General features: G+C 55.3%; 2 protein-coding genes across 2 annotated transcripts; one reads left to right on the forward strand and one right to left on the reverse strand.

Moving 5' to 3' along the window:
* On the forward strand, positions 1-11,513 carry SLC4A11 (solute carrier family 4 member 11). Its single transcript, XM_029918990.1, has 20 exons — positions 1-99; positions 1,677-1,736; positions 3,918-4,070; positions 4,195-4,244; positions 4,507-4,738; positions 4,828-4,909; positions 5,122-5,245; positions 7,492-7,695; positions 7,783-7,876; positions 7,978-8,103; positions 8,188-8,301; positions 8,392-8,524; positions 8,785-8,858; positions 9,282-9,546; positions 9,623-9,729; positions 9,819-9,987; positions 10,073-10,246; positions 10,457-10,652; positions 10,746-10,915; positions 11,073-11,513. The coding sequence occupies exons 1-20, from the start codon at positions 57-59 to the stop codon at positions 11,134-11,136; spliced, it is 2,634 nt and encodes an 877-aa protein (XP_029774850.1). The 5' UTR covers positions 1-56; the 3' UTR covers positions 11,137-11,513.
* A 2,282-nt stretch (positions 11,514-13,795) lies between these two features.
* Positions 13,796-22,170, reverse strand: ITPA (inosine triphosphatase). The gene is made up of 8 exons (XM_029918579.1): positions 22,044-22,170; positions 21,333-21,390; positions 21,180-21,244; positions 20,505-20,578; positions 19,666-19,697; positions 19,094-19,209; positions 15,375-15,451; positions 13,796-14,273 (listed from the first exon to the last, which is right to left on the reverse strand). The coding sequence occupies exons 1-8, from the start codon at positions 22,107-22,109 to the stop codon at positions 14,132-14,134; spliced, it is 630 nt and encodes a 209-aa protein (XP_029774439.1). The 5' UTR covers positions 22,110-22,170; the 3' UTR covers positions 13,796-14,131.
* Positions 22,171-25,760: the final 3,590 nt, after the last annotated feature.

Raw genomic sequence — 25,760 nt, forward strand, 5'->3', positions numbered from 1 at the left:
GAGGAGCCCGGGCGTGCGCGCGTGTGTGCAGCCGTCCCGCGACCTATCGCCGGGACATGGCCGCGGCCACCCGGCGCATGTTTCATCTCCAGCCTTGCGGTGGGTGCCTGAGCCGGCGGGCGCGGCCGGGGCGCGACGGGAGGGCCGTTCGGTCTCCGCGGTGAAGGGCTGCTAGGAGGGGACGCGGAGCCGTCGGAGCACTGGGGAGAAAGCGGATGCCGCCGGCTTGCCCAGGCCCCGGGCCACGGTGGGCGAGGGGGTCGTGGAGGCTTCCCAGCCTTGGGGGGTCAGGTGTGAGTTCCGCCCGAAGAGTAGTGGGAGGCCGGGGAAGTAAGCGGGTGGTGGAGGGAGGCCCTACGGGCCTCGTGGACACTGCGAGCTTGATTTAATGCTCTGTTGCAGGCTTGAAATTCTTAGTCTTTGCACGAGGGGAGGGGTGGGGGCGTGGAAGCGGTTGGGACGGAGCTGTGGCGTCTCTAGCACCCCGAGGGCCGGCCTCTTCCCAGCGGGCATGCTGCCGTCCCTTGTTAGGTTCTGCCGGGACACCTTCTCGCCCCCGGCGCTGCGGAGAAGCCTGTCCGCTCAGGGATCCCGGGGCCTCCAACTGTCCCCTGCGAGGCCACAGCAGTCTTTACCTCTCGGCTCTGATACCTGAGGGCCAGCCTGCTGTTTGTAGGACCATTTACCTGCACTTGGAGCTCCCGGTCGGGGAGTAAGGTGTGCACCACCGCCACCCTTCCAAGCCCTCGTCACCCTCGTCCTTTGGCCATCCCTGCGGCCTCGGACGCTAGCTTTACTGCCCCCGCCCCTCCCTTCTGGATGCAGACCGGGCTCCCATCCCGCGCGTCCGTCTGCATCCTGCCTGCCCCCGGCCCCCAGGGTCTCTGGAAGTGCTTTCCTCTCGTGCACGCGCCCCCTCCTGTCGCTTCCTTCCTCGCCCAGACCGACACAAACAGCCGGACCATCCGGGGCCCTGCGCAGCGAGCGCGCACAAAGCCCCCCTCCTCCGCGCCCCTCCTCGGCTTCTCTCTGGAGGACCGACGGCTCCGCCTTCCAGGAGGCCCGGGACGTGGGTGCCACAGAGGGGAGGAGGCCGTTGCCATGTCGGCCCCTGGTGACCCCAGGCGTGTGTGGTTGAGGGTGACCGCACGTGTGATGGATGTTGATGACCTCCGGGTGCGAAGTAGGAGTGGGAGGCGCCATGTGCCAGCGGAAGCCCCACCACCGCCCAGGTGCTGGGCTTGGCGGCTAAGCAGAGCGAGAGGGAGGCCCGGGAGGCTGGCTACAACGGGGAGGGTGGAGGGACGGACCCTCCCCCTCCAGTACCCGCGGCCTGTGCTGAGTAAAATCAGAGAATCCTGCGAGGGTACTGTTAACAAACTGTTAACAAACGCTGAGGACATTTCCCCTGCTCGGCCCTTTCCCACCTGGGCAGACCCTAGCAGATTGGCTGAGGAACAACAGGCTTGGCTTCCAATGGCTCCTTAAAGGGCTCCTGCCTAGTACTACCCCCTGCTCCTTTTGTCCGCAGGTTGGCCTGGGTTGGGTCCCTGGGAAGGGTCCCTGCGAAGGGCTGAGTGAGCGGAGTTGGTGTGAGGAGGGGAGCAGTTGGACACAGGACACTGGTCCAGGGCTGACACGTGTAGCTGGTAACAATTCTTGGGTTTCCCTTGCAGAGTCCTCTCTTGCACAGTCCTCTTACGTCATGTCCCATAATGGATTCGTTGAGGATGTAGGTGAGTACATCTAAGAGAGCTCCTTGGTCAGAAGTCACTAGGGGACCTGGTCCCTCCCCTTGGGTAACCTTAGGGTTGACCACCCCTCTGTGGCCCTCTGCTGGTGCTGGGAGGCTGTGGTATGGTGGAGGGGGATAGCTGACACTGCCTGGGACACTGACCGGTCTTTCTGGTGGTCTCGTGGCTCTGGGAAGGCAGGAGGTTCCCTCTCCTGGGCTATGTGGACCACCTGGTGAGCGCCCTTGGCTCACTGTTAGAATGTTCTGGTTAGGCGGTGTTGTGTCTGCCCACATCCCTCAGTCCCCGCCCCGCCCTGTGAGGGAGAGGCTGCCATTGTCCCTCCAGGGACCTGTAACCTAACCTTCCTGTGCTTCAGCTTTGCTGCTTCCTTGAGACCAGCTCTCCGCTCTCCATGTCTCTGGGCTCTCCTGTGCCCAGACCTGGGGGGGCTGGCCTGGCCATCAGAAGGTGTTCAGTGGGACAGTGCTTGGACAGAGTGGTGATTGGGCAGGGTCCCTAGGCCATGGAGATTGTGTGTGCCAGGCTGTTGGCAGGCAGGTTAGGTACGTGGTTCAGCTTATAGGAGGGTGCTAGGGACGTGGCCTCCTAGGAGTGTCACAGGGACTAGGCAGGATCAGCTGGGTGGGTCCTAGGTAGAACCCAGAGTAGAAAAGAAGGAGGCGTCGTGATGGGCCAGTGCCCAGGAATAATGGGTGCTAATGGGGGTGACTGAAGGGAGATTAGGGCAGGCTGAGGCTGGGGAGCCAGGTAATCTAAGCAAAGCAGGCCTGGGGCTAGGGAGGAAGGAGTTTTTCATGGATGTGAACTCCATAACAAAGAAGGTAAGGACATCTTTTTGACTCTGGGCTCTGAGTACAGAGTCGACCTGGAGCTAGGGGGCCTTCCTAGCACCTCCTGCCCAAAAGGGCCCAGGCTGAGCACAGGACACTGGGGGAACAGGGCCTGGGATGTGCAGAGGAAATCGGCAGGCTAGAGTGGAAGTGAGTCAGGGTGAGTCACTGCCTGGCAGGTGTAGGCGTGCTGCTGACCCTTCCCCGTCCCAGCACAGGTGTTTGTCAGCCATTGGTGGGGTCTGGGCTACAAGAGCCCCTTTCCTGGAGCATTCACAAGTGGTGAACCCTAGGGGGCCCCCAGAGCAGTCAGGACGGGGTGCCGGCAGGGACCTAGGAGGACTTGCCAAAAGAGGAGGCTTCCTTTGAGCCTTGAAGAAGGCCCTCTGGGGAGGGGAGCCCTCTGTTCATAGGACAGGTACTGGCATGCCCGGGGCGTTGGCCAACTGGCCTGAGGAGTAAAATCAGAAGTGGGGGGTAGGACCAGGCCTGAGGGACCAGGGGTCAGGGCAGGGGTAGCAGGGCTGGCTGCCACTGTCATCCCAGAGGGCTTGAGGAGCCCAAGCAAGAGTGGAACTCCTGCATGTCACTAGGAAGCCTTACTGTAGGAAGCGGGTGTGGGCTGTGAGCAGTTGTAGGAACTAAGACCCAACTCTGCACTGGGAGCCCCAAGGTGCCACGACACCCCTCTTGCCCGCCATTGGGTCTCTCCTGGGGTCTCCTTGCCTGTCAGTCCCTGACTGTATCTCTGGCTCCTGTTTCCTGGGCCTTGTCTGATGTCTGGACTGGGTCTTTCAGCCTTGATGCCCCCACCCACATGCCCTCCCCGAAAGAAGTGCTCTAAAACCCTGTGCCAGTACAGTGGGCAGAGGGCTGGCTCCCCTAGCGGTTCTGGCTTCCCTTGGGTCCCACTTAGGGAGCCAGGCAGGTCGGGGTCCTGTAATCTGGGGGGTCTGGGAGGCCAGAGGCCAGTCTTAACTGCATCATTGCACCCAGCACCCGGCCCAGAGTTTGCAGAATGGCCTTATTTTTCTCTAGCTCAAGGATACACACAGGTCAGAACAGTGCAGGGCCCTGGTTCCTGCAGCTGAAGAATGTTGGAGAAAGTGGTTGGGTCGGGGTCACCGGCCGGCTGCCATACTCTGATTGGGGCTGGCCCGGGACTAGATTAGTCTGCCTCCCGGGGCCTGAGGAAGGAAGACCTGCGCCAAATGGGACAGCCTAGGGGCCGCTGCTCCTTGGGCTCAGAGTCGTCCCCTCTGGTGTGTGTAGCACTGACAGCCGGGTCCTCTTTGGGGGGGGTCTCTCTTGGTGGTGGTCGGGTCTGTAGGCTACCTCAAGTGTGACGTGGATGATGCCTCGGAAACCCGCGAGGAGAACCTGGGGGATGAGGCCTTCGACACAGTCACCTCCTCCATTGTGTCTGGCGAGAGCATCCGTTTTTTTGTCAACGTCAACCTGGAGGTGCAGCCCGCCCAAGCTGGTATGGTGCGGGGGCAGGGCCACGCTGGGGGGCCAGGGCACCGGGGACTGGGCAGACACTTTACGCTCCACCAAGAGTCCCGAGGAAGCGGGGCGGCCCCCTGAGCCCTCCCGCTTTCCTCTAGCTGAGAGCGACTCGCCGGGCGGCTGCGGGCTCCTACACACCTCCCGCAAGGTGAGTGGCCCGTCTGCAGGACAGGGGACGTTTGGTCCTGGGCCACTGATTCGGGTTGCGGGCGGGGGGGGGTGCCTGCTCCCTGTCATACTAAGCAGGAGTCTCACACCAGCCTGGCTGCCGTGCCAGGCTGTCCCTCTCGGAAGGGGTGTGGGTCCCGGTGGGCAGGGGCAGCCAGGGGACCAGCACAGAGGCGGGGCCTAGGTAGTGACGGTGGATCGCACTCATGGGCCTCCGTGGTTGTGGGGGGGGGTCCCCACAGTACCTGAGGTTAAAGAACTTTGACGAAGAGATTCGTGCACACCGGGACCTCGACGGCTTCCTGGCACGGGCCAGCATCATCCTGAGTGAGACGGCTACCTCGCTGGATGACGTGCTGCGGGCCATGCTGTCCCGCTTAGCCCATGACCCCCACAACACTGAGCCTAACTGCAATTTGGGCCTGTTCATGGCCATGCTTTTCACGGATGCCGGGGCTCCGACGGAGGGTAAAGGTGAGGCCTGGCTGCCCGACTAGGCGGGTTGGGGGGTGGTCAGGGAGGAGGGCTGGCAGACCCTCCTCCTCCTTTCACTCCATCCTCAGCCCACCTGCTGTCAGACACCATCCAAGGGGTCACCGCCACGGTCACAGGGGTGCAATACCAGCAGTCCTGGATCTGCATCATGTGAGTGGCCAGGACACCACAGCCGGCCTTCCCACAGCTCAGCCTGGCCCACCCCGTCTGAGGGCAGAGGGTGTGGGTACCCTGTCCCGTTTGGTCTTTTTCTCTCACTAGGAGAGGTCATTGGGGCTCAAGTAAGGCGTGCCGGGTGGGGAGAGCCCAGCGCCCAAGGTGGCAACTGTGTGCTGTGTGCCCTCCCTACCCCGCCGGGGCAGCTGCACCTCCAAGGCCCTGCAGAAGCGGCACGTGTGCATCAGCCGGCTGGTCCGCCCGCAGAACTGGGGGGAGAACTCGTGCGAGGTGCGATTCGTCATCCTGGTGCTGGCCCCGCCCAAGATGGTGAGTGAGGGTCTCGTGGTGGCTGCTGGGAAGGAAGATTCCAGGTTACCTGGCCCTCTTCTTGGAGGCATCTCTTCCATGTGCTGGAGAACCCCACAGTCCGGGGCCCATGCTCACGGCGTCCGTCATAGCCGCCCTACTGAGTTTCTCTGAAGCAGGTGTCCTCACCAAGTCCTCATCAAGCCCTTGTTTCCCGAGACGTTGCCCAGGAAGTTGTATTTCCTTCTTGACTGAAGACAGATACTTGCTAAAATTAGTATTATTCAAATAGGGGGGCTTTTCATGGGCCTCCCCCCACTCCGTTCTTCTTCCAGTTGTCCACTTCTGTGATTTGCTGGTCAGGGATTCCCACTTCTGCCTGGGCCATCTTCCCCTGGCTAGGGGCACCTTGCCTTCGTGGGAGCTGAAGCTGATATCGTTTGAGGAGTCTTTTCTCAAGGAAAATGATTTTTTTAATGTTTATTTATTTTGAGACAGAGAGAAAACATGTGCAGGGGAGGGACAGAGAGAGAGAGAGAGAGAGAGAGAGAGAGAGAGAAAATCCCAAGCAGGCTCCATGCTGTCAGCGTGGAGCCTGATGTGGGGCTTGATTTCGTTAACCTCGACATCATGACCTGAGCCAAAATAGTCAGATGCTTAACTGACGGAGCCACCCAAGCGTCCCTCAAGGATAAAGATTTCAGGGGCGCCTGGGTGGCTCAGTCGGTTAAGCCTCCGGCTTCGGCTCAGGTCAGATCTCACGTTTGTGGGTTCGAGCCCCGCGTCAGGCTCTGTGCTGACAGCTAGCTCAGAGCCTGGAGCCTGCTTCCAGTTCTGTGTCTCCTTCTCTCTCTGCCCCTCCCCTTCTCATGCTCTGTCTCTCTTTGTATCAAAAATAAATAAAACATTAAAAAAAATTAAAAAAAAAAAAGGATAAAGATTTCAAAATAATAAATAGAAAATGGCTAAGGCTGCTGCCCAGGCCTGAGAAGGGCCTTCACGCTTCAACTTCCACCAGCTTCTTGATGATTCTGCCCCTGGTATAGACTCAAGCTTGGCATGGCCCTCCTCCATAGGCCTTCTCTAGTCAAAGCGGGTACGGAGGGGAATATCTCCCCAGGGATTTCATAGACATGCTGTGACCCTTCCCGAATACTTCTGTGCTGGTGAGAGGGAAAGAGCATTTAGGGAAGTGGGCAGCTCATGGGTCAGAGAGAGCAACAGCTGGCAGGTGGCCAGAGCAGTAGAGGGGACAGTATCCCCAGGGCTGAGTGGCTAGACTGGTGCCTAGTAACAGGCCAACAACCCCGACACCCAGCCTCTCCTCAGGGGAACAAATGAGCCTGTTCTAAAGCTAAAGGGAGCAGCAGGTAGGCTGGCCGGCCCTGGGACTGCTGCTTTGGCCCTGGGACTGCTGCTTTGGGACAGCATGAAGGGGCAGGCACTGCTCTCAGGGGACAAGTTGCCACGGTAGAGGCTGGACCCTAAGTTCATGGACAAAGTTGACTGGTCAGGAAAGGAGAAGGCTTGACAAGCCTGGAACCTCTCTGAAAATCAAATAAACCAGAGGCACCTGCGTGGCTCAGTTGGTTAAGTGTCCAACTCTTAATGTCAGCCTAGGTCTCCATCTCAGGGATGGGAGTTCAAGCCACACATTGGGCTCTGCGCTGGGCATGGAGCCTACATACATATGTACATCCCTGCAGACTGTACGAAAACCACTAGTGAAATATAGCTGGGTCAACGTTTTTCTCCATCATGATTTCATCACACAGATTATACAGTGTATTTGGACAATACCACTACCTCAGTTTATAAGAACTCATGAGATTTCAAAAATTTTTTCTTAACGTTTATTTTTGAGAGACAGAGACAGAGCATGAGCAAGGGAGGGGCAGAGAGAAAGAGGGAGACACAGAATCTAAAGCAGGCTCCAGGCTCTGAGCTGTCAGCACAGAGCCTGACGCAGGGCTTGAACCCACGAGCCGTGAGATCATGACCTGAGCCGAAGTCAGACGCTCAACCTACTGAGCCACCCAAGTGCCCCATAACTCATGAGTTTTTTAAGGAAATTCTGAGACTGCCAGTGGTTCTAGCGATCTGCTGACCTGGTGGGAATCATGGCAGATCCACTAACACTTGACCTTTGGGGGACAAAACCTGCTGCCAGTTCACCATGAGGGGCACTTGCCACATACTTAGGACTGTCAGTGGTGGACAGGGCAGGTGACCCCCACAGATGTGATTCTCCTGTCCTCTGGCCCCAGAAAAGCACCAAGACTGCAACCGAGGTGGGGCGCACATTCGCCACCATGTTCTTGGACATCACCTTCCGCCAGAAGCTCCTGAACACCCGCACGGAGGAAGAATTCAAGGAGGCACTGGTACATCAGAGACAACTGCTCACCATGGTGAGGCAGTCTCCATCCATTGGGACAAAGAGCTACATCAGCATACGCAGATCCCCTCAGGTACGGGGGCGGGGGGGCGGCGTGGGCAAGTGCCCTGTGGCAGGGCTGTGGGCCTCAGGGCTGACAGACATCTGTCCTCTTGTCCAGCCCCTAGAGCACAAGGACTTTCTCCCTGTGGGGAAGGGCATCCGGGAGGATATTGCCCGCAGATTCCCTGTGTACCCACTGGACTTCACTGATGGTATGTGGCACTCTGGTCCCCCCCACCCAGAGTTAAGCCTGTGGCTTAGGTCCCAGGACGACACATATGCCAACACACCTTCTGTCCTGTCCCATTCCTAGGCATTATCGGCAAAAATAAGGCTGTGGGCAAATACATCACCACCACCCTGTTCCTCTATTTCGCCTGCCTACTGCCTACCATCGCTTTTGGGTCCCTCAATGATGAGAACACGAACGGGGCCATTGGTGAGGGGCTGGAGGCTGGTGGGGGCGTGGCAGGGGGCCCAGCGCTGCGGCACCTGCCTGACCGCCCCCCCCCCACTTCCTCAGATGTGCAGAAGACCATAGCGGGGCAGAGCATTGGGGGCCTCTTGTACGCACTCTTCTCTGGGCAGCCGCTGGTGGTACTGCTGACCACTGCACCCCTGGCCCTCTACATCCAAGGTGCAGTGGCACTTCTGGCGGGAAGGTGGCTCCCATGGCCCTTGGTCCCAGCCTGGCCTTGACCTCCCACCCCTGCCCTGCTGCCTGCAGTAATTTCTGGCATCTGTGACGACTATGATCTGGACTTCAACACCTTCTATGCGTGGACGGGCCTGTGGAACAGTTTCTTTCTTGCGCTGTATGCCCTCTTCAACCTCAGCCTGATCATGAGTCTCTTCAAGAGGTGACAGAGCCTTCCCTGAGCTGCTGGGACCCTCAAGCAGGAGGGCAACCAAAGCCGGGGATCTGGGTCAGCCTCCATGCCGGCCTCTGAGGTCCTGGAGCCCTGGAGTGGATTGGGGTGCCCCCACCATATCACTGCCCCGGGAGAGAAGCATGAGACAGGCAGGAGGATGGGGGGCTGTGCAGAGGCTCAGGGAAGCCTACTCCCCGCCCCTTGACAACTCACTCCCCATTTGATGAGGCTTTATCACCCCCTGGTAGGTCAACAGAAGAGATCATTGCCCTGTTCATTTCCATCACATTCATGCTGGATGCGGTCAAGGGCATGGTCAAAAGTGAGTGTCTAGCTGGTGGCTACCTGCTGCAGGGGGAGCTCAGTAGAGCTGGGGGCGAGGGCACAATGGGCTGTGCCCAGGGCAGCCAAGCAGCCTGCAAGCTAAGGTTACTGCCTCGGCCGAGGCTGCTCTGGGGAACTGTGACTAGCAGAGAGCAGCAGCCCCACGTACTGGAGGGTGACTGGGGTGCCTGAGGCAGGATCAGTGGCACTGGGCCCACTCGAGGCACTGTCCAAGATGGGCATGGGGTGAACAGGCAGGTCAAGGGGGTCCTGGCTGACAGAGAAAGGCAGTCCCCTCCCTTCCCCCTTCCCCCCAGAACCCTTTTCTCCCCTCAGGGCCCCCTCCACCCCACATCCAGGAAGAAGCTGGGCCCCAGTGTCCCAGGGCCCAGATGGCTGAGGCCTGCCGGCCTGTGTCCAGTCTTCCAGAAGTACTACTATGACTACGACTTTGTGAGCTACCACAACGGTAGCACTTCCCTGATGAGCCTGCTGGGCCTCGGCACCAGCCTCAACAGCAGCCTCCACAGCGCCCTCAACACCAGCCTCCTGACTAGCCCCCCGGCACTGAGCTCCGTAAACAGCCCTGCTCCGGAGCACCCGGGCCGGGAGACTGCTGTACTCAGCCTCCTCATCATGCTGGGCACGCTGTGGCTGAGCTACACCCTCTACCAGTTCAAGAAGAGGTGAGGGGGGCCTAGGGGCGAGGGGAGGAAGGCACCAGCCCCCAGGCCACGCTGATAACCCCACCTATGTCCCCAGCCCCTACCTGCACCCCTACATGAGGGAGATCCTGTCAGACTGTGCCTTGCCCATCTCGGTGCTCACCTTCTCCCTCATCTGCTCCTACGGCTTCCGGGAAATTAAAAGTGAGTTGGGCTCAGGCAGGGGGCGCGGTGGGGTGGGCTTGCTCCTTGGGGGGCTGCAGCCTTGAGCAGGGGCCTGTACCCTGCTGCAGTGAGCCAGTTCCGCTACAACCCCAGCAAGAGCCTGTTTGAGGTGGCCGAGATGCACTCCCTGTCCCTGGAGGCCATCGCTGGTGCCATGGGCCTAGGCTTCCTGCTCTCCTTGCTCTTCTTCATCGAGCAGAACCTGGTGGCTGCCTTGGCTAATGCCCCGGAGAACAGGTTTGCAGGGCTGGGGGGGGGGGGTGCACCCAGCCCTCCGAGGGGCCACCGGGTATCCAGCCACATGTGCCCCTGTCTACCGCAGGCTAGTGAAGGGCACCGCCTACCACTGGGACCTCCTGCTCATCGCGATCATCAACAGTGGGCTCTCCCTGTTTGGGCTGCCCTGGATCCATGCTGCCTACCCCCACTCCCCGCTGCACGTGCGGGCATTGGCCATGGTGGAGGAGCGGGTGGAGAACGGGCACATTTATGAGACGTGAGTGTGACAGTGCTCCCTGAACACCGGAGGCAAGTCACGTGGACCCTGAGGTGGGGGTAACCCTGGGCCACATGTGACCTAGGAAGGGATGTGGCTCGGGACTAGGGCCCCAGAAGTGAAAGAGCCCAGGGCACCACGTGTGACCCAAGGGGGGACATGCCCCAGAGGCCAGGGCCGGAGCTGATCTGGCACTCTGGGGCCACGCAGGATCGTGAATGTAAAGGAGACGCGGCTGACCACCCTGGGCGCCAGCATCCTGGTGGGCTTCTCCCTCCTGCTGCTCCCCTTCCCGCTGCAGTGGATCCCCAAGCCTGTGCTCTACGGCCTCTTCCTCTACATCGCGCTCACCTCCATTGACGGCAACCAGCTCTTTGAACGCGTGGCCCTGCTGCTCAAGGACCAGGTGAGTGTCGTGCCTGGAGGATGAGGGGTGGGGGTGGGGGGGAGGACACGGTTGCAGACCTGCCGTGTCACACCTGGCCCCTGCCGCCCACAGACCTCGTACCCGCCCACCCACTACATCCGGAGGGTGCCCCAGCGTAAGATCCACTACTTCACGGGCCTGCAGGTCCTGCAGCTGCTGCTGCTCTGTGCCTTTGGCATAAGCACCCTGCCCTACATGAAGATGATCTTCCCTCTCATCATGATTGTCATGATCCCCATCCGGTACGGGACCCAGCTGGGCGGGAGAGAATGGGTTAGGGAGGGCAGCAGGCCAAAGGGGCTCAGTCTGGCCCCATTGCGGGGTGGGGGGGTTGCAGGAAGTAGCCTCCACCTTCTCCTCTCTGCCCCAGGGCTCATCTTGTGGTCTCTCTCCCCACAGCTACAACCTGCTGCCCCGAATCATTGAAGCCAAATACTTGGACGCCATGGATGCTGAACACTGAGGCCCCGACTGACGGGCGCTGGCTGTGTCCCATTCGCCTGTCCCTCCAGGCTGACTGTGACCATATGGGGAGAGGAACAGGGGTCTTTTGGAGTATTGCTCTGTGCTGCACTCTCTCCCAGCTGTCCCAACAAGCCTAGAACATCTGGGCATAGGAGTGGGGGGGTGTTCTGTGGCATGTGCCCATCCCTGTCCCCATTAGCCTTGCGCTTGGGTCAGTAACACTGCTCAGGATAACTTATGCCCAGAGTGGAACTAAAGCAAGACGGATTTTCTTTTGATAAAAGAGATGTCTGAAAGAGAAACCATTTCCTTGATTGTATAAGGAATCTGTTGTGTGCAACACTAGAGAATAAAGCTCCTGTTTCTATGCTTCTATCTCTGCTGCCCCACCCTGCCCCTGAGAATAAGAGCAGGAAGGGGAGGTGGAATGGAAAGGGCCTGTGTGTGTGGCGTGCTGTCTGTGGACCATCCCCTCCGACCCCACACAGTGGATGCCGGTCCAGCCGGGAAATGTGGAGGATCCAGGAGGGCTTGGTGCTGCTGTGTTGCCAGGAAACTGCAGAGGAGGTACTCTGGGAACAGCCTGTGTGAGGGCCCTGCGGAGGGAGCGCCGGGCCAGTGAAGGGCCATGGCTGGTGGGGTAGAGGAGCAGGGCTGACGGCCATGGGCCTGGGTTCCCAGATGCAGCTGCAGAGCAGCGCAGCAGATCAGATCACAGACCCTGTCACACACCTTACAGGACTTTGGCTTGACAAAGACACCACAGACCAAGGGAGCAGATGAGAGAAGACATCTGCTACCTCTAAATAATAACTAGATATGCTAAACCAGGCGCACGCAGATCAGAGCCGCGGTTGCAACGTGTCCCCTCTGCTGAGTGGGTACAGATTTTATACGTCGAGGGACGGGGGGTACAGGGTGGGGCAAGGGGGGCTGCACTTTGCACCAGGGCCCTGATCGTGGGGATGAACTGAAGTGGAAGAATCCAAATGGCAGGATTCGGGGACTGGTTTGATGGAGGGGAGAAGGTGCCAGGTTTCTGGCTGGGTCACTTGGTGCTTGGCCATGGTCCATGGCAGCAGCAGGGGGAATACAGATCTGAGACTCAGAAGCACGGCCTGGCCACACCTGGGGCACCGGTGGTGGTAGGGCACCTAGCTCACAGACCCTGTCACACACCTTACAGGACATTGGCTTGACAAAGATACCACAGACCAAGGGAGCAGATGAGAGAAAACATCTGCTACCTCTAAATAATAACTAGACATGCTAAGAATTCCTGCAAAACAACAACAAAAGACCATGACTCCCAACTCCCAATAGAAAAGAGGCAAACCTGCGGTGGGGGGCCACCCAAATAGTAACAGGCGGTGAGAATGCCCTTGGGCATCTAAGAAACGCAACCCAAGAGTGAGCTGGTATCTTCCACTCGTGACTGGCAACAGTGGCCCTACCCTGGCCGGATGGATGGCAGAGCGGGAGAGGTGTGCTCCCTGACACACTGAGTGGGGGAAGGGGGCCTGGGGCGTGATCCAGGCCTCCCCTTCCAGGCGCGGGCTCTGCTCCTGGGCCGGTGGTGTGGGTCCGACCATGCTCGCAGCGCTGTTTGCAGGGATGGGTAGCTCGAGGTTAACAAAGGGGGGGTAGTGTCCTGTGGACAAGCACAGAGGGCTGCCCTGCCCTAAGCTCCATGTCCCCACTCCATCCATGTGGCCTATGATCCTTTGGGGCCCCTCTCCAGTGGCCTGGGTGTCCCCAGCAGGTAGGGCCATACCCAGAATCACCAGGCTGGGAGCAGACAGGTCCCCGGCACCCCACATCTGAGCCCCAGTCAGACCTCACTCACCACCAAGGAGACAACCAGAGGAGGCTGGCGCTTCCTGGGGAGACAGCCTAGCTGAGCCTCGCAGGCAAGTGGGGAGCAAAGGAATGCTGTTCTGTCCTCACCTACACACAAGGATGCAGTTTCGGAAGGAAACAGTTAAACTCAGACCCTGCCGCCAGGACTGAGGAACAGTTACTGGAAGGGACATTCTCCAGAACTGCCAGTAAACACAAGCCTGGGAGGGACTCTCCCCTCCCCCATTGCACACAATGGGCTTTTCTGAATATTGTAGGGGTGGGCATCTCCTCATCAGAGAAACCTGCAGGAAAGGAAAGGGAGCCACCCCAGGCCCCTCAAAGTCTCTCCCAGAAAATGGCTTCCCTAGGTCACAGTGAGGACCTGGGGCATGCGAGGCAGGCTTCCTGAGGAGCTTGGGGGCCCCAGGCTGAACCATGTCAGGGCAGCCAACTGGGGTCAAGACTCCATACCCCTTCCCTGCCATACAAATGAACTTGGCATTATAATTGTAAACCAACACTTTGGCTGCTCTAATGTCATACAGCAAAAGCATGACATCCTGCACTGCGTGCCCCCAACCCAGGAAACACCATGGAGGCCCGCTGGGTGGTGGCATCCCGCCATGGTCGGGTGGCAGTGTGGATCTGGCACAGAAAAGATCAGTTTGGGATCAGAGACGTTAAGAACGAAAGGAAAGACGCCCTACTCCAGCACCCTCAGCTGCCACCCTGGTCCCACCAGCGCCCCCAACCTGAGAGGTTCCCTGCTCCTGCCAAAGAGGGACTTGGGAGACAGACAACTACCCAGGCCAGGATTCAAAATGGACATATCATTTATTTTGGAGACAAGTGCCTTCCAGTACTTTTATTTGCTGTACTTTTTAAAACATCTAGGGCTATTTGTGTGAACCCTCCATCCTAACATGGCCAGTTTAACATCCAAGGTCCTTTCAGAATCCCAAGCCAGGGGGCTGGAGGGTGGACCACTGAATCCCTGAGGGCAAGAGTATGGTGCCCCTTGCCCAGAGTTTCCGCAAGCAGAGCCAGCTGCTCCTCCAAACGGGGCTGGGGAGGCGGCCTCAACACCCCCAGCAAGTGGGAACCCTGCAGGAAGTTGGAGGGGGTGCCTGTCTGATGGGGGAGGCTTCAGGCTAGCCTTCCCCACCTACCCCACCAGGGTGATCATCACCAGCCACCGGAGGAGTCAGGCTGTCAAAGTAGTTCTGCAGCTCAAGCAGAGCCCGGAAGCGATGTGAGATGGTGTTCTTCTCAGCTTTGGGCATCTCTGCATACCTAAGGGCACCATAAGCGGCTCAGAGGAGCCCGGACTCGGGGTTGTTCATCCCTCACCCACCCCAGGGCCCCAGCTCACGGAGTTCCCAGGGAAGGGCCACCAGCTCCTAAAGCCGGGGTTAATTTTTAAAAATCTGGAGTTTTAACTTCTGTAGGTGGAAACCCATATTAATGAGTGCGGAAGGATGTCAGACTTGCTCTAGTGTCCAGAAGCCGTTAAGGAAAGCCAGGGACTGGGGGAGAAGCTTCATGTTTGATCAGTTTTGTCATCTGTTGACAGGAAGTAGTGGGGCCTGACAGAGCAAATACGACAGTCCCTACTCATGTACTGTGGGAGTGGCATGGGACAGCCAGCCTCCGGCCACTCCTCCACATCAGGACTCCGGCGAGGCGAGAAGCCCACACCCCACTTGGGTACTTCAGATCCATGCTGTCTGCTACATGGCCACTAGCCACAAGGGACCATTTGAATTGAAATCTCCCACAATTGAATAAAAATTTCAGTTCCTCAGTCACCCTGACATGTGGGATTGAACAGAGCAGATATAGCATTTCTGACTCTTGCATTCTTGGATGGTGGGGCTTCATGTTGTCCTCAGCACTGTTTGGCCATTGTGAGGCTTCAGGCCACACTCCCTAAGGGCCCATCTAGCCTGGAACACTTGATTCCAACGATGGCCAACATGTCCAGTGTAAATAAAGGGGGTGGGTTCATGTGAAACACAGAACACTTGGCACTGTGGGGATTTCATGTGGTGCCCACACTTTCCAGACTAGACAGGGAGATCACCCCCCGAACTGGCAGGTGGATACACAACTGGCCGAGGGCAGAAAGGGGGAAGCACTGAAGTCCCGCAGCTGCTCCAAGTGAGCTGGAGCCTGAGCGCCCAGGACTCCCGGCTCTGCCTGGCTGCCCTCCGCTGGAGCCTGGCCCACTCAGATTCCTGCAGTCCACCCCAGCAGAGCGGCCTTCAGTTGGAAGGGCCGCCCACAGCCTGTCCCCGCCCGCACCTGTGTGCCTGCACGTGGGCGGGGCTCTGACCCAGCCCCAACCGTGGTTCTCCTGACCCCACATCCCTGGGAGAAAACGGAGCTCCTTACGTCTGCTCGTATCCATCAGGCTGAAAGCAGGGATCCCAGCCAAAGTCCCGGCAGCCTCGGGGCACCACAATCCGGCCCTGCCAGACGAAAGGGAGGGATACGTATGTCACTGGCCACAGAGGAGATGCACCAGGAGGGTAGTAGCCAGTGTGAGTTTGGTTAAGCCCCATTTACTCAAAATATATGGTATCAAGGGGTCCATGGTGCCTGCAAATGTTTGCTGAATGCACAAATAAAATGCAGCGGGGCAGCTGCCCCCCCCCCACCCCACAGAAGAGCAACAAACTTCATCAGCCCAATGATACAGATACCCCTGGGGGCCACCCACCCTCCCTAGCTTTCACAAACTGGGACCTCAATGAAGAAAGAGTCGACTTGGAAAAAGTGACAGAAAACATTTTCTCTTAGTAGGAAGTTATGAGGCCCTAAACTCAGCAGACAAGCCCTCTGCATGCTACTCGTTTTTAACAAATGTTTATTTAGTTTTAGTGAGAGAGAGGGGGCATAAGCAGGGGAGAGGTAGAGAGGGAGACAGAGACTCCCAAGCAGGCTCTGTACTGTCCCTTGACGTGGGGCTTGATCTCATAATCGTGAGATCATGACCTGAGCAGAAACCAGGAATTAGATGCTTGACCAACTGAGCCACCCAGGAGCTCCGCTACTCATTTTTATTATGCTAAATGAAATAAATTGCTGCATTTCTCAAAATACAAAGGAGACTCTAGTAATTAAATGAAAATACAGAAATCACTTAGCACAGTGTCCAACACATAATTGACTTCAGTAAATACTGGCTATAATAGGCAAATTCCAATAGAAAAATGTTACAAAGAGAATAATTTAATTCAGCGTTGTGAGACGTCATATTGCCATGAACGTTAAATAATAATTTGGGGCACCTGGGTGGCTCAGCTGGTTCAGCATCTGACTTCAGCTCAGGTCATGATCTCACAGCTCCTGAATTCAAGCCCACGTCGGGCTCTGCACTGACAGCTCAGAGCCTGGGGCTTGCCTCAGATTCTGTGTCCTCCTCTCTCTGCCCATCCCCGTTTGTGCTCTTTCTCTCTCTCTCAAAAAAAAAAAATAATAATAATAATTTAAGGGCTGCCTGTGTGGCCCAGTCAGTTAAGCGTCAGACTCTTGATTTCAGCTCAGATCACGATCTCAAGGTTTGCGAGTTCAAGCCCCACACTGGGCTCTGGACTGAAAGTGTGGAGCCTGTTTGAGAGTCTCTCTCTCCCTTTCCCTCCGTTCCTTCCCTGCTCATGCTCTTTCTCAAAATAAATAAACTTAAAAATAACAATAATAATTATTTTTAAAATACAAGGGAAGAGACACTTGGGTGGCTCAGTCAGTTAAGTATCCAACTCTAGGTTTCAGCTGGGGTCATGATTTCACATGTTAGGCGTTTGAGCCTTGCATCAGGTTCTGTGCTTACAGCTTCAGATCCTCCCTCTCCCTCTGCTCCTCCCCTACTTGCTCTCTTGGCCTTTTTCTCTCTTTCAAAATAAATAAACTTAAAAAAGAAATACAAGGGAAGTGGTAGAGGATGGGGATTAGCCACAAAACTCTAAACTGTTCAGACCAAAGGCAAATTGTGCTACCGCTAGTGGGGAGCTATGTGACCAAGGCCCGCTGCTGACCACTCTGAGCCTCACCCTCACCACAAGCGGTGGGGCAGGTAGTGCTCTGAGCACTGGGGTAACAGCAGGCCTGGCCTTACCCTCAGAGAGTGGGCCTCTTCCGCAAAACAGGCTTTCCGCCAGTAAACAAATTAATGATTACCAAATGCAAAGTGCCTTTGAGGGAATGGACAGGGAGCTGGGCATGGAGTAAGCTAGATGGGGAACTCAATGAGGAGACACTTTGGCCACATACAGTGCTGGGCAAGAACATTCCAGGGGGTGGACACAGCTGGTGCTGGGACCCAAGATGGGAAAGGGCGTGGCATAGGTGTTGCCAAAAGGACGACGGGACTGGGTTCAGAAAGCTCCAGTGAGAACAAAAGAAGAAACAAAGCCACCTCAGGTAAAGCAGAGGCTGGTGAGCGACAAAGTGCACAAAGCAGCCGGAGCTGGGGAGATGAGTGGGAAGGGGGCCCCAGGGAGCAAGCCCCTCAGCAGGGCCTGCGGTCGTTCATATTTCTGATTTTGTATTTTCTTTATTTAAAAAGTTTTTAAATATTTATTTATTCTTGAGAGACAGATCATGAGCAGGGGAGGGACAGAGAGAGAGACACACACACAGAATCGGAAGCAGCCTCCAGGCTCTGTGCTGGCAGCTCAGAGCTTGATGTGGGGCTTGGACCCACAAACTCTGAGATCATGACCTGAGCCAAAGTCGAACGCTCAACCAACTGAGCCACCCAGGCGCCCCTTTATTTCTGATTTTTTAGCAAACGTTTCTGTGAAGTAGCAGACGACTACAACGAATTTCTCCCAGCAATTATGACCCAGCAATCCTGGCTCTGGGCAGATAGCCTAAAGCACTGAACACAAGATCTCAAGGGTCTCTGCACACCCATGTTCACAGCAGCATTATTCACAACAGTCAAATGTGGAGGCGATCGAAATGCCCATCGATGGATAAATGGACAAAACAAATGTGAATATAAATACAATGGATATTAATCAGCCTCAATAAAAAGGAGGAATTCGGTCACATGCTACAACACAAATGATCCCTGACGAACATTATGCTAAGAAACAAGCCAGCCACAAAAAGAAAAATACTGTATGCAGGATTCCACTCATGGGAGGGGTCTGAAGTTGCCAAAGTCTCAGAAACAAAAGTGGAATAGCAGTTGCCAGGGTTTGGTGGGAGGGGAAGAGGGGAGTTTTTGTCCAATGGGTATAGTTTCCATTTTGCAGGATGAAAGAGTTCTAGAGATCTGTTGTACAACGGGGCACATACCCTCTCTCCCCCACTCACACTCTCTAAAATTAAAAAAAGAATGGTGAAGGTGGTAATTTTTATGTTTTTTTTTTTTTAACCACTATTAAAAAGAATTAATCAGGCAGGCATGATGAGCTGTCCGTGGGCAGCCCTCGGGGGAGCTTCTGGGGTAGGGATCTGTGAGCTACGCCACACTGGATTTTATCATGAACAGAAGGACTGGCAGAGGAGTGATGTGCTAGAAGGCACCCTCCCAACACAAGGATGGAAGAGCCGCTCTGTCGGGGAGCAGGCCAGCCCAGGTCTGGACCCTGTGAGAGGCGGCTGAACCCAAGGGTGTGCTGGGTAAGCATGGGTGTGTTAAAGGGCAGCTGAGGAAGGAAGGATCCAGGGGAAGAGGGAAGATTCCACAGGAACATGACAAGTTGGAAAGGCCGGGAGGTGCACAAGGGAAGCTCTAGCCTCAGAGGCTGGATAAAAAGACTTGAGCTGGAAGCAACTGGGGCTGTCCATGCAGCTCTGGGAGTTGTCACCCTCAGCTTCCGTATCTGCTCCCTAGCCCGGCACGCAGTGCAGAGCTCTGGGTGTACTAGGCCTCAACAGCCAGGAGCCACTGTGTGTATCCTCCAGGCTCAGGTGTCAAATAGATTTGGGGACTGACAGCACTTCTGACAGTCATGCCCAGGGGCATGCCCGGCCAAAGCTCTGGGAACTAACTGGCCAGGAGGGCCCTTCCCACCACCCTCCTGCATTAGACCCTGAGCCATTGGCTCGAGCCGCAGCGCCCTCTGGCGGCACACGGGGGAACTAGCGTCGATACGCACCGAGGTCCGGCCCCGGAACAGGCGCACTGGCTCACTGGGGTCCCCGGTGCTGAGTGCGAACGTGCAGAGAGCATAGGCAGACTTGTCCTCGAACCCAGCCAGGAGCTGGTGGAGACCTGTTGGGGGGAAGGGGCAGGCGGGACAGTGATGTCTCTGCGGCTCAGCTCCCAGCCTTACTCCCCATCCCTGAGGCCCTGGATGGGGGAGCCCCCAAATTTGGGGAGATTATACTTGTCATCAGATAGGCTTCGTGCTTATAACCCTGGACACGTGGAGCTCATTAGTCTCTTCTACTACTGTATATGTTTGAAATGCCCCATTATAAAGTGTTTTATTATAAAGCACCCCCACCCCCACCCCCTGCCCACCTCCCATCATCTCAGCGCTCCCTGGATCTGGGCATGTAGGGCAAGTGGGAGCCGCTGTTATAGAGAGAGAAACTGAGATAACACAGGCTCCATGGTGGGGGCTAGAACCTGAGAGTCCTGATTACTAGTTGGAATTCCACCCCTGGACCACTTCCAGATTCCCAATTCCCAATAGATAAAAGAAGGGATAAAGGAGATTAATACCTTCAGGCTTTAACTTCTCCAGAAACCACTTTCTGCAAGAGAAAGGAAGGGGAATCAGACAACAGGAGCAGATGGCTCTTCCTACCATCTTCTCTGGGCTGCACTCCCCAGGGATTAGAGCCCTGGGACAGCCGCATGACAGGATGGAAAATGTCGTAACTCAAAATGAAGAGAAATAATAGGAAAAAGGATGGAGGCAAACAGGCAATGCACAGAAGAATCAATACGACCCACGAAGACCTCCACCTCACTGCCAATTAGGAAAATGCAAATTAAAACCAAATGTGGTAACACTTCACACTCCCCACACTGCAAAGCACTGAAGCCCTGCCAGTGCTGGTGAGGACATGGCGCAAATGTATGCAGGTGCTGTTCCCTCGGCAAACATACTGGCAAGCCACACGTTCAACACACACATATCCAAAACCCAGCAAGAGCACTTCTGTGCATATGTCCTCCAGCCCCACAAAGGGTATTCAAATTGGGGTATTTGTATCCTAGGGATACACAAAGAGGGTGTCCAGGGCACTGGGTAGTTTTCAGGAAATCCATTTTCAGATCTCAACTTCCTTATTTCCTTTTTCCTGAAATTGATCTGCCACGAATGTACCTCTCCAGCGGATGGGATCCCCTTGCCCATCTCCACTTACACAATCACATTCTCACACTTTACAAAAGAAAGAAAAGGCATGCCTCTCCTCCATCCCTAATCCTTCCTCGGGACAATGTGAAATACTGGTGTTGACACCAAGACAGTGAATGACCCACAATATCCGGTAATCAATCATTTCAAAGTTCAGGTGGTTTTGTGGCCAGGGCCCTGCAAGGGGAGCACTCACATGTAGGGGCCAGGGAGGCCGCCAAGGGCGTTGAAGCACAGACAGGTGTCCTCCACCAGTACAGGCCCCTGCACCTGCAGCACAAGGAAAGGGAGCCCTGAGACCCGTGGCCAGGAGTAGGCCCTGTCCCTAGCCGGAATTCCTAGGCCACCCTGGCTGGGGCCAGACCCACAGCCAGCTGGGATCTGTAGCAACAGCAGGAAACAGCTACAGGAAACAGCCCATGGCTAATTTCTTATCTTCATTTTAGAGATGGGAGCACCAAAAACTGGGCAAGTTGTAGAGCTTATTCCAAGCACAGCAACAGGAGAGCTGAGATCCCACACTCAGCCAGCCCAACTCTCCATAAAGTGCTCTTTCTCAAGTCCACAGAGATGTGTGTGCGCAATGGTACATAGATGTGTGGGGGGAGAATGCAGGGGTTGGAATGTATCTATCTGAAAATCAGACAGAGAAGCGTGTGTATGTGTGCGTGTCGGTCTGGGGGATACTATGCAGTCAATGTTGAGAAAGAAAGAAACAGTAATTGGCCCCAATCTAGCTGGCCTGGGCAGGTCCTTGAAGGTCTGACCAACTGTTTCCACCCTATTATTCTCTGCCTGAGCCCAGCGGGCACAGCTCCCAGGAGCCCCCAGGACAAAGCGAGCAAGTACGGGACATGGGAGGACCAAGCACCTGGCGAGCTGCCTCCTGACACTTCTGTATGGAAATCTCGTCAGGCTCCCCCTGGTACTCCGGCACTGATTGGGGAAACATACATGAGAGTCAGGTCACAGGGAGACAGAGAAATCGAATCATCTTTCAAAATAAAACAACACAGAGACATACGGTCAATCTTCTGCGCCACCAAAGTGCATGGAAACTTATCTCCCAGAATCTGAATGACCTGTTCCAAAATGAAAGAACATTAATCACCATTTGTTAGCAATTTCCCCATACTACACAAGCTGTCACCCACCTTTCTCTTCAGGTAGCTCTCCTGCTAGTCCCCTCAGGCTTACCAAATTGGGCCCATGAGCCTCTCTCTCTGGACTTCAGGGCCCCACATCTGCTCAGCCTTCTATACCTCCTCCTACTTCAGGTCTCTCTGGTCATGTTAACCGGCCACCGGAATGCCCTCTCCCCTCCTCCCTGCTTCCTGCAACTCTACCTAGCCTCCTATTCCAGGAGTTCTCTCTCAGGGGTTACCCAGAATTCAAGGAGCCTGTGAACCTGGATGGGAAAAAATACCTCTTTACTTTCACGAACCCCTAGTTGAAATTTAGCATCTTCTTCAGTTGTGAATATAGAAGCCTAAAAGAGCATCGGGACCCCAAACCGGGCCTCTTGACACCTTTCTGAAGCTGATCCAGGCCGACCGAGGAGTGGCAGGGGCAGGAGCGTGGGGCAGGCATCCAAACCCAGACCGTTCCAAGCTCCCGGGTCCGCCTGTCCGTGCCCCTCCACCCGGAGACCGCTTCTCCTCGATATACCCAGCCGACCCGGCCACACGCTACCCCCCAGCCGCCTACTGGTCGGCCTCCCGCGCCCTCCCGGCACCTCCTCCAGCTTCTTGGCGTTCCCCGTGACAAACACGATCTTCTTCCCGGCTAAGGGGGCCGCCATGCTGAGACCCGTGCATGACCCACAGGAAGCTCCTTTGCCTCGAGTGGAAGGCACTTCCGGCTGGCGCGGAAGCTGGCAGCGCTGCTTCCGGCTTAGGGTCCCGGACCAGGCGCTTTAGGCTCCCGCGGGGCGCATCCCGTGTTAGCGGCAGCTTAGCAGCCTTTTGAGCGAGAAGGCAGCGCTGGGCGCCCGGCTCTCTTACTCAGATCCCGGGGAGCAGATCGCCTCTTATCTGGATGAGCAACCTGGGGCGCCGGGCGCTAGAAAGGAGGAAAATGGCGCAGGGCGTCTGCGTCGGCATTGCGGGGTCTTCGCAAGCCTGGCGGCTGAGACCAGGCCGTCCCGCCTAGGGGCACTCTCTTCGAGGACCAGAAGACACCATTGTAACCACCTGCCCCACCCCTGCTTTCTCCCCACTCTGGGAAGGGGGCACCGAGGGAAGCTAAGAACCTGCATGGTAATGAGCTGCAGTACTGTGCGCTGGGCGGTTCGCCTTCGCGGACGCCTCCCAATCTGCCTCTGAGAGCTGTTTCCTTCTGGGCGAGGGCTGCAGACCTGGGTCTTTATCCTGACCTTCAGCCCCACTCCCTTCTCTCCTTTACCGTCAGCTCTGACTGTGGATTTAAAAAAGAACAACAACAACAAAACCTGTTTTAAATTAAGATTTAACTGACATATAGCACTGTGTACAGCTAATGGTTTGATCTTTACATACATTTGGAAGCGTTCACCTCAGGAAGTCTGGTTAACATCGATCACCTTACGTAGTTATGAATTTTTTTCTTGTGAGGAGAACTTTTTAGATTTACTAACTTTCAAATATGCAGTACAGTGTTGTTAACTATAGTCAGTGCGCTACCATGCTGTACATCTCCAGGATTATTTATTTTACAACTGGAAGTCTGTACCTTTCAACCTCCTTCACCCGTTTTCTCATCACCCAACCACCAATCTGTCATCTCGTTATCTATGAGTTTGTTTTAAATACTTATGTTTGAAAGAGCACAAGCGGGGGAAGGCCAGAGAGGGAGACGGAGGATCTCAAGTGGGCTTTGCACTGACAGCAGCAAGCCTGATGGTGGGGATGGAACTCAGAAACGCAATATCGTGAGCTGAGCTGAAGTCCGAGGCTCCACTGACTGAGCCACCGAGGCGCCCGTGGTTTCATATTTTTAGATCCCACTACTTGCCTTTGAATTTAAATTTGGCAAAGCCTAAACCTGGTCTTTTCACCTATCTCACAGGCTTGGGACCTCAGGGATTTGACTCCCTCATTCCCTCCCTACAGGCTCTCAAACCCATCATGCCTTCTCCATGCCCACCGCCTCAGCCAGATCTTTGCATCCCGAACCCAGTGAAGGGGGACAGGATGAGATGCCCCCAAATGTGCCATTGTGGCCTGAAGATTATTCCGAGTTAAAAGTAATAAAAACGCAGTATGCAGGAAAGGCTCTCTGCCTCCCCCTTAACTGCCTAAATTTACATTGGAAAGGAGAGCCTGCAACAGGAAGAGAAGTATTAACAGAGACACACACACATACCCCTCTTTATGAAGGAATTTATGTGCATAATAGAGCAACCTCGTTTTTTCCCCAAATATCCCTTTTCACCTTCTTGTTAATGAATTTTCTTCCCTTTGTCTCCTCAGTCCCCTACCCCTTCTCCTTAGTTCTAGAAAGCATCACATTGCCTCTTTGTCTTCTTGGAGGCAGCAATTTTCGTTGTCTTGGGATGTCTTGTTTATGTAGATTCCCCTACACATGCCTATTAATGTGATTTTCTCCTTAGTCTGTCTTATGTCAGTTGGATTCTAAACCCTGCTAGAAGGACCATAGGACAGAGGAAGATCTTTCTCCCTGACAGTAGCAAAGAGTAGGAAGTGCTCCAGCAGTCCTACCTGTACAATGGGCCTTGGCCCACTGCTGACGTCCCCATTGAACAAGTCACCTATCTCCTTCCTCCAGGGACTCAGCCAGCACAGGTTAACAGCAAGGGCAGATTCAGGGCCGTTCTCTCCTAGTGAGGAAACTCCTGACAGAGGAGCATCAGAAGTCAGAGGTCTGTCAGTGCCTAGGTGAGTTATTTTGCTTAATGTTCTTGTCCTCTGATAATCTCAAAAAATTTTAGAGACCCCCCCAATATGTCAGGGAATATCAAAAAACTCTATGTTCTCTAAAGATCTTTGCTCAGTAACCTTACCATAGCAGGAATGTTGCAGAGACCAAAGGCATCACTGCGTCCCGGCAGTTGGGAGGTGGGGGGAGGGTTCTGAAGTCTCCCATTCCTGCAGTTTGATGAGGCAATGTGTGAGGGTCGTTGGAGTTATCTGAACGTAGTGGGTTAGACTGAGGGAGGGAGTGGCCCTTCCTTTAAGTCCTCTGTCTTCCTTCTTCATGAAGTCATGAACTCCCCCCAGGGAGCAGAGAAGGTTCCTCTCTGCAAAGCTGACCTCCTGGCTGTAGAAAGCTTCAGTCACAACCTCAGGCAAGAAGCTGTTTGCCCAGGATGTGTGTCCGGTGTACCACACAAACAAGAACCATGCAGTATGGTCAGTGCAAGGACCCTGGGAGCATTGGGTGTGAGGGGAATCATCACTGAGATTGGGGAGACTGTTGGAGCCCACAAAGCATTATTAAGCAGGGAATATTGGGAGTGGGTATTCACGTTATTTAGACCTCACTCTAAAGCCGAAGGCCTAGGAGTATGAGAACTTGTGGGGAGAGAGTGTAGCAGGATTCTCGCACAGAGAATGGTGACACCGAGGCTTTTCTTTCCAGGAAGCAATTTGATTCCAGCCGGCATGGCTCAGTGGGTTCATACCCAAAGCACTGAGCCCCGAGCACCACATGGCATGATTTTTTTATACATTTTGTACTTCTTTGTCTCCCACATGTGGTAACATACAAACATGCAGTCTGATTAAGTGGTCTCCTGTTACAAGGTCGTGAGAGATGTTGTTACATATGCGAATAACAAGGTTGCCTTGAGGTGTTCTTTTTTTTTCTTTCCTTAAGGAGGAGACCCTACCACAAGAGGAGATACATGAATACCTGTAATTCATGCAAAAGTTTGTGTGTACTGCAATCTTGGTTGCAGTGACAGAGATCCTCCTAGTCAACAACAAAACGAAAAAGAAGTGTACTGATTGGTTCATATAACTGATGAGCGAAGTTACAAAGAGATAGTCAAGTTTATAGTTAACTGAGAACCGAGAGAAAGGGGATTGCAGTAGTTCACTCATTAAACAGACTGTGCTAGAGTTCAAATATGTGAAGTTTTACCACCTAAAATTCAGTAAGGAATATAACAGGAGGCTCTCAGCACGGATCCACTGCTCTGGTGAAGTCTGTGATCCCGAACTTAAGCCCATAATAATAAATGCCCTTTGTTTTTGCATGCGTGGGAAAAAAAAAAAAAGGAATATAACAGGAAATCTCTTTGGAATCATACACCCTTCCATTGTGAGGGAAATCCAGTTAAGCAAAGAAGGATGGGGGTGCCTGGGTGGATCAGTTGGTTAAGCGTCCGGCTTTGGCTCAGGTCATGATCTCATGGTTTGTGGGTTCCAGCCCCGTGCCGGGCTGGGCTCTGTGCTGACAGCTCAGCTCAGAGCCTGGAGCCTGCTTCAGATTCTGTGTCACCCTTTCTCTC

This window comes from Suricata suricatta, chromosome 12 (genome assembly GCF_006229205.1).
Source record: "Suricata suricatta isolate VVHF042 chromosome 12, meerkat_22Aug2017_6uvM2_HiC, whole genome shotgun sequence".
Taxonomy (NCBI): Eukaryota; Metazoa; Chordata; class Mammalia; order Carnivora; family Herpestidae; genus Suricata; species Suricata suricatta.